We start from the raw sequence: 13,943 nt of genomic DNA on the forward strand, positions 1-13,943 counted from the left end.
CCTCTCGCAACTGAAAGGAGAAACTTTATAAGATAAAAAAATTTATTTGATAAAACAAGTGTCTCTCTTTTGCCTTTTCTTCTGTCCCCCACCCCCTCACCCAACGTGTACAATCGCTAGATATTTCATTAACATTCGATGCTCCTCACCCCTTAGTCAACCAAGATACCTAAAGAAGAGCACAAATATGTTCACAGTTACTTGTAAAAGCAACCCAGTACAAAGGTAACTTCCTCAGATTTACAAATAAGGTAAAGAAGCACGAATTCTGTTGCTGCTGGACCATGAAGTTGTTTTTGTATGTCAGTCCTTAAAACAGGTGGAAATTTGAGCTCAGGAGTACACTATTTGGTAAGAAGTGTAATGAATTGCACAAATTAATTGACTGCAGAAATCTCTCATAACAATGTGTGTTGGTCAACTACCGCCAATAGTTTCACATTTTCCTGTGACAGGGAGGGAGACACCACCATTATGAGTATGCCGTGCCTAGCTGACGTGACGTCACGAACAAGCGCCGAGGCCTTCCCTTTGAGTCGGTGTTGGTGTGACGGGGGCGGTTCACGGCCGCCTCCTGGTGGGCACTGGAGAGGCGGCGATCCGCTGCGAAGGGTCCCTGGGGGCGTGCGGGAAGAGGCCGAACTGCGACGTGGAGGCGCTGGGCCGCACCAGGTCGACGCCTCCAGGCCCCAGCCGGATGCAGTCAAAGGGGATGACGAGCGCTGGCGTCGAGAAGACGGTCGCCTCCAGGTTGGCGCACACGTGCAGCGCGCCGTCCTCCCAGTGGATGTCGTAGACGCGCACGCACAGCGCCACCGCCGGCAGCATCGGCAGCGGCACGCACAGCGGCGGAGGGTTGCGCGCTGCGGCACACACACGCGCCGCTTGCAGTGCTGCGTTTCTGCCGCGCTAGCAGCTCTCCTCCGAGCAGTCTAGTGTTACTAACAATGGAACCTCCCCATCGCACCCCCGTCAGATTTAGTTATAAGTTGACACAGTGGATAGGCCTTGAAAAACTGAACACAGATCAATCGAGAAAACAGAAAGAAGTTGTGTGGAACTATGAAAAAAATAAGCAAAATATACAAACTGAGTAGTCCATGTGCAAGATAGGCAACATCAAGGATAGTGTAAGCCCAGGAGCGCCGTGGTCCCGTGGTTAGCGTGAGCAGCTGTGGAACGAGAGGTCCTTGGTTCAAGTCTTCCCACGAGTGAAAAGTTTACTTTCTTCATTTTTCGCAAAGTTATGATCTGTCCGTTCGTTCATTGGCGTCTCTGTTCACTGTAATAAGTTTAGTGTCTGTGTTTTGCGACCGCACCGCAAAACCGTGCGATTAGTAGACGAAAGGACGTGCCTCTCCAATTTATTTATTTATTTTTTGTAATCTCCTCATTTTGTTCGCTTTTGTTCGTTGAATCTGCTCGGGGCGGACGTCGTAAGACACCTGTTTCAGTTCATCGTTGATCGATTAACTCAGTTTTTTATTACAGAGGGCAGCTAACCCTCTGACAGAACACGCTGAGCTACCGTGCCGGCACCAATGGGAACCGAAAACATTTGATCACAAGGTCATAGGTCAACCGATTCCTCCGCAGGAAAACACGTCTGATATATTCTATGCGACACTGGTGACGGCATATGTGTCACATGACAGGAATACGTTGTCGACCCACCTAACTTGTACACTTGGCGAATGGGTAAAAAGATTCTTCTACCTTGCCCGATTTAGGTTTTCTTGTGGATGTGACAATTCTCTCAAAATAAAAAAAAAAAACTAAACTTTTCACTCAAGGGAAGGATTGAACCATGGACCTCTCGCTCCGCAGCTGCTCACGCTAACCACGGGACCACGGTGCTCCTGAGATCATACAACCCTTGATGTTGCCTATCTTGCGCATGGGCTACTCAGTTTGTATATTTTGCTTATTTTTTTCACAGTTCCACACAACTTCTTCCTGTTTTCTCGATTGATCTGTGTTCAGTTTTTCCAGGCCTATCCACTGTGCCAGCTTATAACTAAATCTGAGGGGGGTGCGATGGGGAGGTTCCCTTGAAAGAATAGTGTGGTAGAACCGGGGGGGGGGGGGGAGGTGGGAGGGGGCGTGACTGCCCTTGAGAGAGGGAGGTCTGAGGTCAACATCTACATCTACGTCATTGTTCTGCAATTCACAATTGAGTGCCCTGGCAGAAGGGTCATCTAATGATCATCGCGCATAAAATGCGTGTTTGACCATCAGCTGCTTTTATCTTAATCCCAAATATCGACCCGTGACAAAAAATAAAAACACCTACATCTGTCCTTATGATTTTATTTTATTTTGTCGCTACCAGTTTCGACGCTTCATTGCATCATATTCAGGCTGTTTTGATGCGGTACGGGTTGATACGATCCCCATGAATAACCCATCAGTTGCCAGCATTACTGGATTTGCAGATAATGTGTCAGCACTCCAACCCTCAACTGTCAACTGAGTTGACAGTTCACTGAGTTGATAGTTGGAGTGCTGACACATTATCTGCGATTCCAGTAATGCTGGCAACTTGATAGTTGGAGTGCTGACACATTATCTGCGATCTTATCTCAACTGTCAACTGAGTTGACAGTTCACTGAGTTGACAGTTGGAGTGCTGACACATTATCTGCGAATCCAGTAGTGCTGGCAACTGATGGGTTATTCATGGGGATCGTATCAACCTGTACCGCATCAAAACAGCCTGAATATGACGCAATGAAGCGTCGAAACTGGTAGCGACAAAATAAAATAAAATCATGATGGCTGTAGGTGTTTTTATTTTTTGTCACGAAAGTAAACGGCCGTCGTTCCAGAGACGTCCTGCTAAAAGCACGGACATACAAAACCAAATATCGACCAGTTTCAGTCACAGACCATTTCACAGACTACGGCTAAAACAGTTTCAGCCACAACACCACATCTGTCATTACTTAAATAATGGCCTCATCTCATGTGTAGAGCATGTCACAAATTTCAGTATACAACACAACACTTTTAGAAGCGGTACCGAAGAGAAGATCTTCTCTTCAGTACCGCTCTGTCTACGCCTACTATTAGCGTGTCATGTGTTCTGTACTCGAGTTCTGCACATGAGACATGGCCATTATTTAAGTAATGACAGATGTGGTGTTGTCGCTGAAACTGTTTTAACGCTAATCCGCGAAATGGTCTGTGACTGAAACCGGTCGATATTTGCGATTAAAATGATAACAACTGATGATCAAATATGCATTTCATACGACTGTTGATAGTCACCTTCTAAAAACGGTTCCAATAAAGTTACTTCTCCATCGTTCCACTCCCGAACAGCGCTCGGGAAAAATCAACGCTTAACTTTCCATGCGATTTGTCTTATTTTATTCTCTCCCTATGTTGGTAAGGACCAGCAAAAAATTTTCACACTCTGAGGAGAAATTTCGTGACTGAAATTTCGTAACAAAATCTGACGCAGTGAAAAATGCCTTTGTTTTAATGACTGCCACCCCAATTCGTGTATCATGTTCGTGGCACTCTCTCTCCTATTTCGCCATGGTACAAAACGTGCAGCCCTTTTTTGTACTTTTTCGATGTCCTCCGTGAATCTTGTCTAATGCGGTTCCCACACTGCACAGCGGTACTCTCAGAAGAGGGCGGACAAGCGTAATTTAATCAGTCTCTTTACTAGGCTTCTTACATTTCCTAACTGTTATGTGAAAAAATTGGAGTCTTTGGTTTGCTTTACACACAACATCAGCTAAGTGATCGCTCCAACGTAAGTTACTTGTAATTCTAATCCCTAAGCATTCAACTGAGTTAACAGCCTTTACACCTGTGTGATTTATTGCGTAACCGAAATTTAGCGGATTCCTTTTTAGTACTCATGTCGATGACTTCACATTTCTCATTATTTACACTTTACAGTAAACTGACACTTTTTGCTCCATACAGATATCTTGCCTAATTATTTGGTCACTTTTCATGATGGTAAATGACAGCATCATCTGCAGACAATCTAAGAGAGCTGCTTAGACTCCTAAATCATTTATGCAGATCTGAAACAGTAGAGGGTCTATAACACTTTCTTTTGGAACGCCAGATATTACTTCTGTGCCGGCCGCTGTGACCGAGCGGTTCTAGGCGCCTCCGTCCGGAACCGCGCTGCTGCTGCGGTCGCAGGTTCGAATCCTGCCTCGGGCGTGGATGTGTGTGGTGTCCTTAGGTAAGTTAGGTTAAAGTAATTCTAAGTCTAGGGGCTGATGACCTCAGATGTTAAGTCCCATAGGGCTTAGAGCCATTTGAACCGATTATTACTTCTGTTTTACTTGATTACTTTCCGTCAATTACTACGAACTGTGACCTTTCTGACAGGAAATCGCATATACACTCACACAATTGAGACGATACTCCATATGCACGTAATTTGATTAGAAGCCGCTCCCGAGGAACAGTGTCAAAAAGCCTTCTGGAAATTTAAAAATATGGATTCAGTTTGATGTCTCCTGTCGATAGGACTCATTACTTCGTGAGAGTAAAGAGCTAGTTGTGTTTCACAACGACGATGTTTTATGAATCCGTGTAAGCTGTTCGTCAATAAATCGTTTTCTTCGAGATAACTTATAATGTTCGAACACAGCACATGTTCCGACGTTAGCGATATGGGTCTATAATTTAGCGTATTACTCCTTTCTGGAGTATTGGTGTGATTTGTGCAGCTTTCCAGTCTTCAGTTACGGATCTTTCGACGAGCGATCTGTTGTATATAATTGCTAAGTATGGAGTTATTGTATCTGCATACTCTAGATGCTATTGTCTTTTGCATATGCCGTGACTAATGAAGATCGAAGCTCAGTCATATACAATTAGTGCTTTCTGTTAGTGGCAAGAAAGAACCAGATCGTTTGGTGTCGGCGCCAATTTGAGATGAGTAAAATTAAATGCACTAACACTACTAGAAATATATGAATCTGACAACCACTTCGAAATTTTATGTTCTTGAAGTCATGTCACTAGAACTTATATCCCTGTAACATGACTGTTCAGTAGCCGGCAACTTCTCTCATGCATTCATCAAAACAGCTAAACAAGTGTTGAGTAACGATCAGACTTGTTTTCTATTGAAACGGTTGGTGGAGTCTGAATAATTCTGAGTATTTTGTACAAGGTGTACCCAATAGTTATTTGGCCCTGTGAAAAAGACAAATTAGAAAACCTTTTGCGTCAACATAAGTCATTACATTTTGACTCAAGATACCGCTCGAGCACTGTCGTGCCTGAAAATGATGACCGTCTGTTGTCGCAATGTTGTATGTCTGTCACATTTCGGCTGACTGCCGTAGAACTTTCCGCGTGCCATGTACGCTGACAAAAATTGAAAAAATGCAGTTCTGTGACTTTTGGTTTCTTAAATATAGTCTCAAAATTTAATCATTTTTGTGCGCACTAATAGTTTAGTTGAATGTTTTTCATGACTTGTGTATATTGTAGTGTTCAAATGTGTGTGATTTCCTAAGGGATCAAACTGCTGAGGTCATCGGTCCCTAGACTTACACACTCTTACACACTACTTAAACTAAATTATGCTAAGAACAACACACACACCCTTGCTCGAGGGAGGACTCGAACCTCCAGGGGGGGGGGGGGGGGGGGGGGGCGCGCAATCCGTGACATGACGCATCTAACCGCGCGGTCACTCCTCGCGGTTGTTGTAGTGTATTTCATAATCATCGCTCCGTATAGGATCTGTATCTTTTGTTGTAATTGTCAGGCTGACGATGGAGCTAATTTTCTTGGTTTATGATTGGTTGTGTAAAATGTGGTTTCAGTGACCCGAAAACATCAGAATAATCCAAGTGTACTCGATGGCGCTTCCAGACTGACTACGATGCACCCCCTGGATGACGTATTAACTGTCGCCCACGCAGAATTTTACGGTCACACAACACCAAGTACGCAGATACGTTGTCCTCTTTACATTACATGTGGTATCTGCAATGTTAACGCGATTAAAATGAATTCTTATGCCTAATTAGTCAAACGATGTCCATCGTCCCGCCTCCCATCCCTTATTTTCGTTACAATGAGAGTCATCGAAACATACAGATCAGGATCCACAACACAGTCATGTGAATGGGAAGAAAAACTTTGTTTCACTGCGCGTGTGACTCTTAGCTACATCTTTAAATACGCATACGATCTGTATTCTTCTGTGAATGTGTTAGGTTTTCGAAATTTGTATAATACAGCAAAAAAATACGTATCAGGCTGTGGGAGAGGTTTGAAACATGATACAAAAGTAAAACAATAGTTTCTGATAGACAGAAACAACATAAGAAAAAGAAAAGGGGTGCATGATTCTTTCAGTTCAATGTTACTTGTGGATAAGTAGGTTTTAGTTTAGACGGTTCTCGTGTCCCGACTTTTGAATAAATTTATTAACTACTTGCTGATTACCCTCGTTTCTTGTCTGCTTTTCTCCTAACGGAGCTAGGTGTATCTTAAACCAACGGTAGATTTCTTCTAGATAGTAAATCATATAGTACCAAATTTGATATTTCTTCAGGTATCCACTGATATGCTTACCAATCTACCATCCACACTCCTAAAAATATGTTTGCCGGGGTATCTCACCTCCCTTCCCGCCCAGTATTTTTTCTTAGACAGTGATCCATACATGAACTTAGTTTTTGATTATTTTTACATGTTGCCCCAGTCACATGCCATCACACCCAGAAGTTTGCTAAGGGTCTCTTACCCCGACTGTACATTCGGAAACTCCTTCTCTGCTGGTACTTCCAGCCTCCGCAAAAAGGTACGTTGCACTCTGCGCTCAGTTCAGTGCACTGTTGCTTTTAAAAAGATGCTGCAGCAGTTCCTTCTGTCAGCCTCGTAACGATTCCCCCAAAAATTACGTATATGGCCATTTTCCTCTGTAGAACAGTGGAGCAAATGCACCCATATTGTCCCAGTTACATTTCCTTCTCTTGTCATATCTCAGTCACTCAACCCACTTTCTTTTCCACTACCTTCATTACCTATGTTTCACCGCATTCCTATGTCTCCCCCTCTTCCAACCCTTCTCTCAAGTACACTGGCGTTAGCATTCATTTTAAATCTGCAAGATACATCTGAAAAGTTCAGTGAATGTTCTCAGAAAAATAAAGTTAACAAGAGTTACAAAAATCAACTAGCCCCCAAAGTAATCACCATTAACTACGACACACTTCTGACATAGGTGGTAAAGCTGTTGCAAACCTTCAGCAAACGCTCGGAGTACCGTGGTTACACTTCGTCGGGTATCCACATCACTACAGAAGATGAAACCTGGCATTACCAACACGATCCGGAAACAAAGCGACAATCAATGGTATGATGGTCATCGTCTTACCCGTCTACCAGAAAAGTCGGCTGGCAAAACTTACTTAAGACCATGATGTTCACCCTTTTTATCTGAAGGAGGTGGGGAAGACTATGATCGCCACGTCACTGAGTCGCTTGGTCTCTGGACCATATTGGCAGCACCAGGTCTCATCTCTTGTAATGATACAGATATCCAAACAAGTGTAACCACGGTGCTTCGAGCGATTCCACAAGACGAGTATGCTGACAGTTTGCAACAGCATTACAACCTATGTCATAATTGAGCTTTTGGTAATAGTAATTACTTTGAAGCGCAGTAAAGGTATTTTGTTTGTAACTCTTGATTGCTTTATTTTCTGAGACCATTCATCGAACTTTTCGCACTCATATTGTATCTCCCAGTAATTTGACTTATTGTATTTTTCATAAACGAAAGTAATCTGTGTTTTTCTACTACACTATAGTTATTTGTGAAGATTGTGTTGCGCATTAGATATAACTTATAATTTGCTTGTCATAATAAATGTTATACTAGGTGTAAGAGAGGGCGTGATTGTCCTGATCTTGTCAGGTTTACAAATAAAATGAAGATAAATTCTTCCAAATTGTGTATTATGTTTAGCTGAAATTGTTCCGGGCGTTCCAGAGTTTCGCTTACATGTGTAACCACTCTTTCACGTTCACACACATTTATATACCGCGTGTCTCTCATAAGAGTCGTCAGGCGTATTGTATCTCGTGTTTCGGAAGATATTTGTAACTTGTTTTTGCAATGTGTAGCTGGAATGAGCTCAAACAAATACTGCTGATCACGTCTATCACGCGACGCCCACTGCCAACGGAAAGCGTCTTTTGTTTTTCGGTACAAACAAAATGATTTTTCACGTATTATTGCTTTCTCAGTCTTAAGCTTACCCCAGTTAATCTAAGAGAATTTTACACGAGACGCGTTATTTACAAATCATTTTCTGTGGACATTCTGCAAATTGGATGCATATGTTCGTAAATTTTTTGTTGTTTTAGGTTAAAAACAGCGTTTTCTTTATAAAGTTGGTGTTCAGTTTACTTACGGTGTTTCTGCCTCTTGTTCACATACTCGCGAAACCGCAGCTTCTCCCTTCTTTGTTAGCAGAGGCTGACCTTGAAAGAAACTTCGTTGCACATATAAACTTGGCAGTCTTGCCTTTTTGCACTTTTTATTACGCTGAATTTGCGTTATTTACACTTTTCGAAATAGAAGTGAAATTATGGGTGCTCTCACATATTAATACGGTCAGGAAAACAGGAAGAATAACCAGTATTCTAGCAGCTACTGACGTACCGTCCTGCCCCGTGCTGTCCAGTCGCTGATGGGTTTTACTATCCCTGTTAATACATATCCGTACCTCGAGTATCGCACTAGAAAAAAATTTGAATCATTCTATAGACCGAGGACGTAAAATTACGCTTCAAAAATAGTTTCGTTTGTAACGAGAAACAAAGAGACGCTTTCTGCTGACAGTGGCCGTCAGTAGAAAATGTGATAAGCAGCATTTGTCTGAGCCGAGCCCATCTACACATTTCAAAAACGAAACTGCAAATTTCTGACGAAACGTCAGAGAAAATGTACCTGACGACTCTTAGGAGAGACATCTTAAGGCGTTCGGAAATTACCGCAACAAACTTCTAGTACTTACAGAGGGGAGATAGTGCCCAATACGAGTATTTTGAATAGCAACCTATGTACGGAAACGCACCGTTTCCGTTTTACGACGTTTCAGTTCAGACACGTAACGCGTCCACGTCTGCTGAGGGAAAGAGAAAAGTCTCGCACTTGCCTGCCCTGGTATGCATTGGGGTAGAAAGGATGAGCTACTTCTTGTGGGGACGTACCCAAACTGTAATTTACGAGACTCCTACAGAGACAGAGGAAGATCTGCTGGCACGAGTTCTGGCCGCTGCACTAGTAATTGAAGAGACATCAGGTGGGATGGAGAGTGTGTACTTGAACATACTTCACCGGTGGAGTGTCTGCAACAACGTTCGTAGTCGCTGCATTGAGCCACTGTTGTAATGCATCAGTACTGTTCCATGCATACATTATGTTGGGTTCTTCTTTGTCTTGGAATAATGTAAACATGTAATTTTTAAGTGTTGCGGCAATAAATGTGCTTAAGTAATAAATTGATGTTTCATTGTATTTGCTTTCGAATTGTTACCTAATAATTGTAGTGCGCGATGCCTAATTGAGTTCCTCAAGCAGAAGCTGATGAGTTAAGCATCTGATCTGAAACAGTTGTAGCACGGAGACGGTACGTTTCCGGACATGTGCTCCTATTCAAAATATTACGTACTCACTCGCCTCTACACGTCCTAGAAGCCTGTAATGAGAATTTTCGAAGACCCTGCATAGACACACACACAAAAAAACAAAAAAATGTTCAAATGGCTCTGAGCACTATGGGACTTAACATCTGAGGTACCATCAGTCCTCTAGAACTTAGAACTACTAAAACCTAACTAACCTAAGGACATCACACACATCCATGCCCGAGGCAGGATTCGAGCCTGCGACTGTAGCGATCGCACGGTTCCAGACTGAAGCCCCTAGAACCGTTCGGTCACAACGGCCGGCAGACACACAAACATACAGAAGTTTCTAACATGTACACCTTACCTGAGAGTCCAGTCCGATATATACTCCTGTCATTTACTAACAAGTCCAGTTTAACCGAGAGGTCTTTCAGTGCAACAGTGAAGTTCATACATCCTGAAACAGAGATAAGATTCGTTTGGTTAGTTTCTGCATCCGAGCATACATATACTAAAAATGCACTGCGTGAGATAGGCATGAGTTGATCAGAATTCTTTCTTGTATTAAGTGTGAGTGACATAGTTTTTGTATGAAGCAATGAAAAATCCAGGATGGAATAATGCAATATTATGAAAAGGATAGATTACTACTCACGATATAGCGGAGATACTGTGAGCAGATAGGCCCAACAAAAATACTGTAAAAGAAGTAAGCTTTCAGTCAAAAAGGTTCGGAGTTAGACAACACACACACACTCACACTCACACGCACACACGCACGCACGCACACACGCAAAGGCAATTCACACACTCATGCCCACAGTCTCTGGTTGCTGAGGCCTCGCAGCCACATGTTGTGGTCTTATATACATATATATATATATATGGTAGGGGTGGTCCATTGATCGTGACCAGGCCAAACATCTCACGAAATAAGTGTCAAACGAAAAAACTACAATGAACCAAACTTGTCTAGCTTGAAGGGGGGAACCAGATGACGCTATGGTTGGCTCGCTAGATGGCGCTGCCATAGGTCAAAAGGATTTCAACTGCGTTTTTTAAAAATAGGAATCCCCATTTTTTATTACATATTCGTGTATTCCGTAAAGAAATATGAATGTTTTAGTTGGGCCACTTTTCCGCAATTGGTAAACGGCCCATTTTAGCACGGGTAATGTATCACGAAGCAAATACCGTCCGCACTGGCGGAATGTTACGTGATACCATATACTAATACGTTTGTGACTATTACAGCGCCATCTATAAGAAAGCGAGAAAAGTGGTCTAACTAAAACATTCATATTTCTTTACGTACTTCACGAATATGTAATAAAAATGGGGGTTCTCATTTTTTAAAAAAACGCAGTTGATATCCGTTTGGCCTATGTCAACGCCATCTAGCGGGCCAACCATAGCGTCATCTGGTTTCCCCCCTCAAGGTAGACGAGTTTCGTTCTTTGTAATTTTTTCGTTTGATGCTTCTTTCGTGAGATATTTGGCCCGGTCACTATCAATGGACCACCCTGTATATATATATGAGTGTGTGTGTGTGTGTGTGTGTGTGTGTGTGTGTGTGTGTGTGTATGTGTGTTTAACTCGGATGATGGCCTTTTTGGGTCTCTCTGTGACTCAGCATTTCCACTACATCGTGAGTAGTAATCTACCGTTCTCATAATATTACAAAGTTCCCGTATCTTTACTCTGCAGGTGGTGTGAAGCCTGACGGTTCACGTAACCTCAGGACTGTAGTGTGGGCTGAGAGGGCGACAAACCTTTCTCGCTGAAGTTGATGTAGCTGAGGTCTATGCTGGCGCAGCAGCCGCAGGTCTCGGCGGCGCAGGAGCACGGCTGCCGCTCCAGGATCCTCAGCGCCGGCCGCGGCAGCAGCATGGGCCGCGCCTGTCCCACAGCTGCTGCAAGCCAACACGCAGCGCGTCACAACACCAGTCCGGCGTTACTCTGTTTCTGCTAGCAGGTGACAGCACAGCCACACCACAACCATGTTACGTACCGAGCTGGACCCATCAGCCTCCTCCAGCACGAGATATTTAATATACACTACTGACCATTAAAATTGCTACACCAAGAAGAAATGCAGATGATAAACGGGTATTCATTGGACAAATATATTATACTAGAACTGACATGTGATTACATTTTCACGCAATTTGGGTGCATAGATCCTGAGAAATCAGGACCCAGACAACCACCTCTGGCCGTGACAACGGCCTTGATATGCCTGGGCATTGAGTCAAACAGAGCTTGGATGGCGTGTACGGGTACAGCAGCCCATGCACCTTCAACACGATACCACAGTTAATCAAGATTAGTGACTGGCGTATTGTGACGAGCCAGTTGCTCGGCCACCATTGACCAGACGTTTTCAATTGGTAAGAGATCTGGAGAAGGTGCCAGCCAGGGCAGCAGTCGAACATTTTCTGTATCTAGAAAGGCCCGTACAGGATCTGCAACATGCCGTCGTGAATTATCCTGTTGAAATGTAGGGTTTCGCAGGGATCGAATGAAGAGTAGAGCCACGGGTCGTAACACGTCTGAAATGTCACGTCCACTTTTCAAAGTGCCGTCAGCGCGAACAAGAGGTGACCGAGTCGTGTAACCAATGGCAGTCCATACCACCACGCCGGGTGATACGCCAGTATGGCGATGACGAATACACGCTTCCAATGTGCGTTCACCGCGATGTCGCCAAACACGGATGCGACCATCATGTTGCTGTAAACAGAGCCTGGATTCATCCGAAAAAATGACTTTTTGCCATTCGTGCACCCAGGTTCGTCGTTGAGTACACCATCGCAGGCGCTCCAGTCTGTGATGCAGCGTCAAGGGTAACCGCAACCATGGTCTCCGAGCTGATAATCCATGCTCCTGCAAACGTCGTCGAACTGTTCGTGCAGATGGTTGTTGTCTTCCAAACGTCCCCATCTGTTGATTCAGGGATCGAGACGTGGCGGCACGATCCGTTACAGCCACGCGGCTAAGAAGCCTGTCATCTCAACTGCTATTGATACGAGGCCGTTGGGATCCAGCACGGTGTTCCGTACTACCATCCTGAACCCACCGATTCCATATTAAGTTAACAGTCATTGGATCACGACCAACGCGAGCAGCAATGTCGCGATACGATAAACCGCAATCGCGATAGGCTAAAATCCGACCTTTATCAAAGTCGGCAACTTTATGGTACGCATTTCTGCTCCTTACACGAGACATCACAACAACGTTTCACCAGGCAACGTCGGTCAACTGCTGTTCGTGTATGAGAAATCGGTTGCAAACTTTCCTCATGTCAGCACGTTGTAGGTGTCGCCACCGGCGCCAACCTTGTGTGAATGCTCTGAAAAGTTAATCATTTGCACATCACAGCATCTTCTTCCTGTCGGTTAAATTTCGCGTCTGTAGCACGTCATCTTCGTGGTGTAGCAATTTTAATGGCCAGTAGTGTAAATACACTGACAAAAAAAATTCGCAACGGCAACAAGAAGCTGCGCGACATAAACGAAAGTTCCAGAGGCGTTTCGACATCTGAAACAGGATGTCTGTTCAAATTTCGCAGCAGTCGCATAACAGTAACGACAGAAGCGTCGCTAAGAGCATGCAAATCAGGTTTGCTTTCAACACTGTAAGGGTCGTGAGGGTTAGTTACGAGGTTCCTTTGAAAAGTTCTCGCAACGGAATAGAAAAAAAGTACTTATACCACTGATACTATTATTTTTATTTTTCAATGTAGTCTCCTTGTAAATTAATGCACTTGATGCAACGATGTTCCACTGCCTTGATCCCGTCTTGAAAATGAGTTTTCTCCAGGCCTGTAAAATAGTTGTCAACTCCGGGTATCAGTTCTTCGTCTGAAGTGAATCTTCGTCCACCAAGAAAAATTTTCAGTTTTGGAAAGAGAGGGAAGTGTGACGGAGCCATATAAGGTGAATAAGGAGAGTGTGGCAACAATTCGTACCTTAGTTCGTGTAATTTTGCCATGGCGACGGCACACGTGTGCGGGCGCACATTGTCTTGATGGAAGATGACTTTCTTCCTTGCTGAACCTGGCCTTTCTTGGCGTAACTTATGTCGCAATTTGTCCAGGAGGTTAGCATAGTATTCTCCAGTAGTTGTTTGCCCAGTGGGGAGATAATCTACAAACAGAATCCCCTTCGCATCCCAGAACACTGATGCCATGACCTTTCCCACCGAAGGAATTGTCTTTGTTTTCTTTGGAGGCGCAGAATCTGCATGTTTCTACTGACTTGACTGTTGTTTTGTCTCTGGGGTATAGTAGTGCACCC

General features: G+C 43.8%; 1 protein-coding gene across 1 annotated transcript in view; it reads right to left on the reverse strand.

Moving 5' to 3' along the window:
• Positions 1-403: 403 nt before the first annotated feature.
• Positions 404-13,943, reverse strand: part of LOC126484576 (uncharacterized) — a 44,216-nt gene continuing 30,676 nt past the window's right edge. Inside the window, exons 3-5 of the mRNA XM_050108137.1 lie at positions 11,415-11,555; positions 10,007-10,099; positions 404-863 (exon numbers count right to left, since the gene is read on the reverse strand). Coding sequence (XP_049964094.1) covers positions 562-863; positions 10,007-10,099; positions 11,415-11,555 — 536 coding nt within the window. The 3' untranslated portion in view covers positions 404-561. The remainder of the gene's footprint in view (positions 864-10,006; positions 10,100-11,414; positions 11,556-13,943) is intronic.

Source organism: Schistocerca serialis, chromosome 6 (assembly GCF_023864345.2).
Source record: "Schistocerca serialis cubense isolate TAMUIC-IGC-003099 chromosome 6, iqSchSeri2.2, whole genome shotgun sequence".
Taxonomy (NCBI): domain Eukaryota; kingdom Metazoa; phylum Arthropoda; class Insecta; order Orthoptera; family Acrididae; genus Schistocerca; species Schistocerca serialis.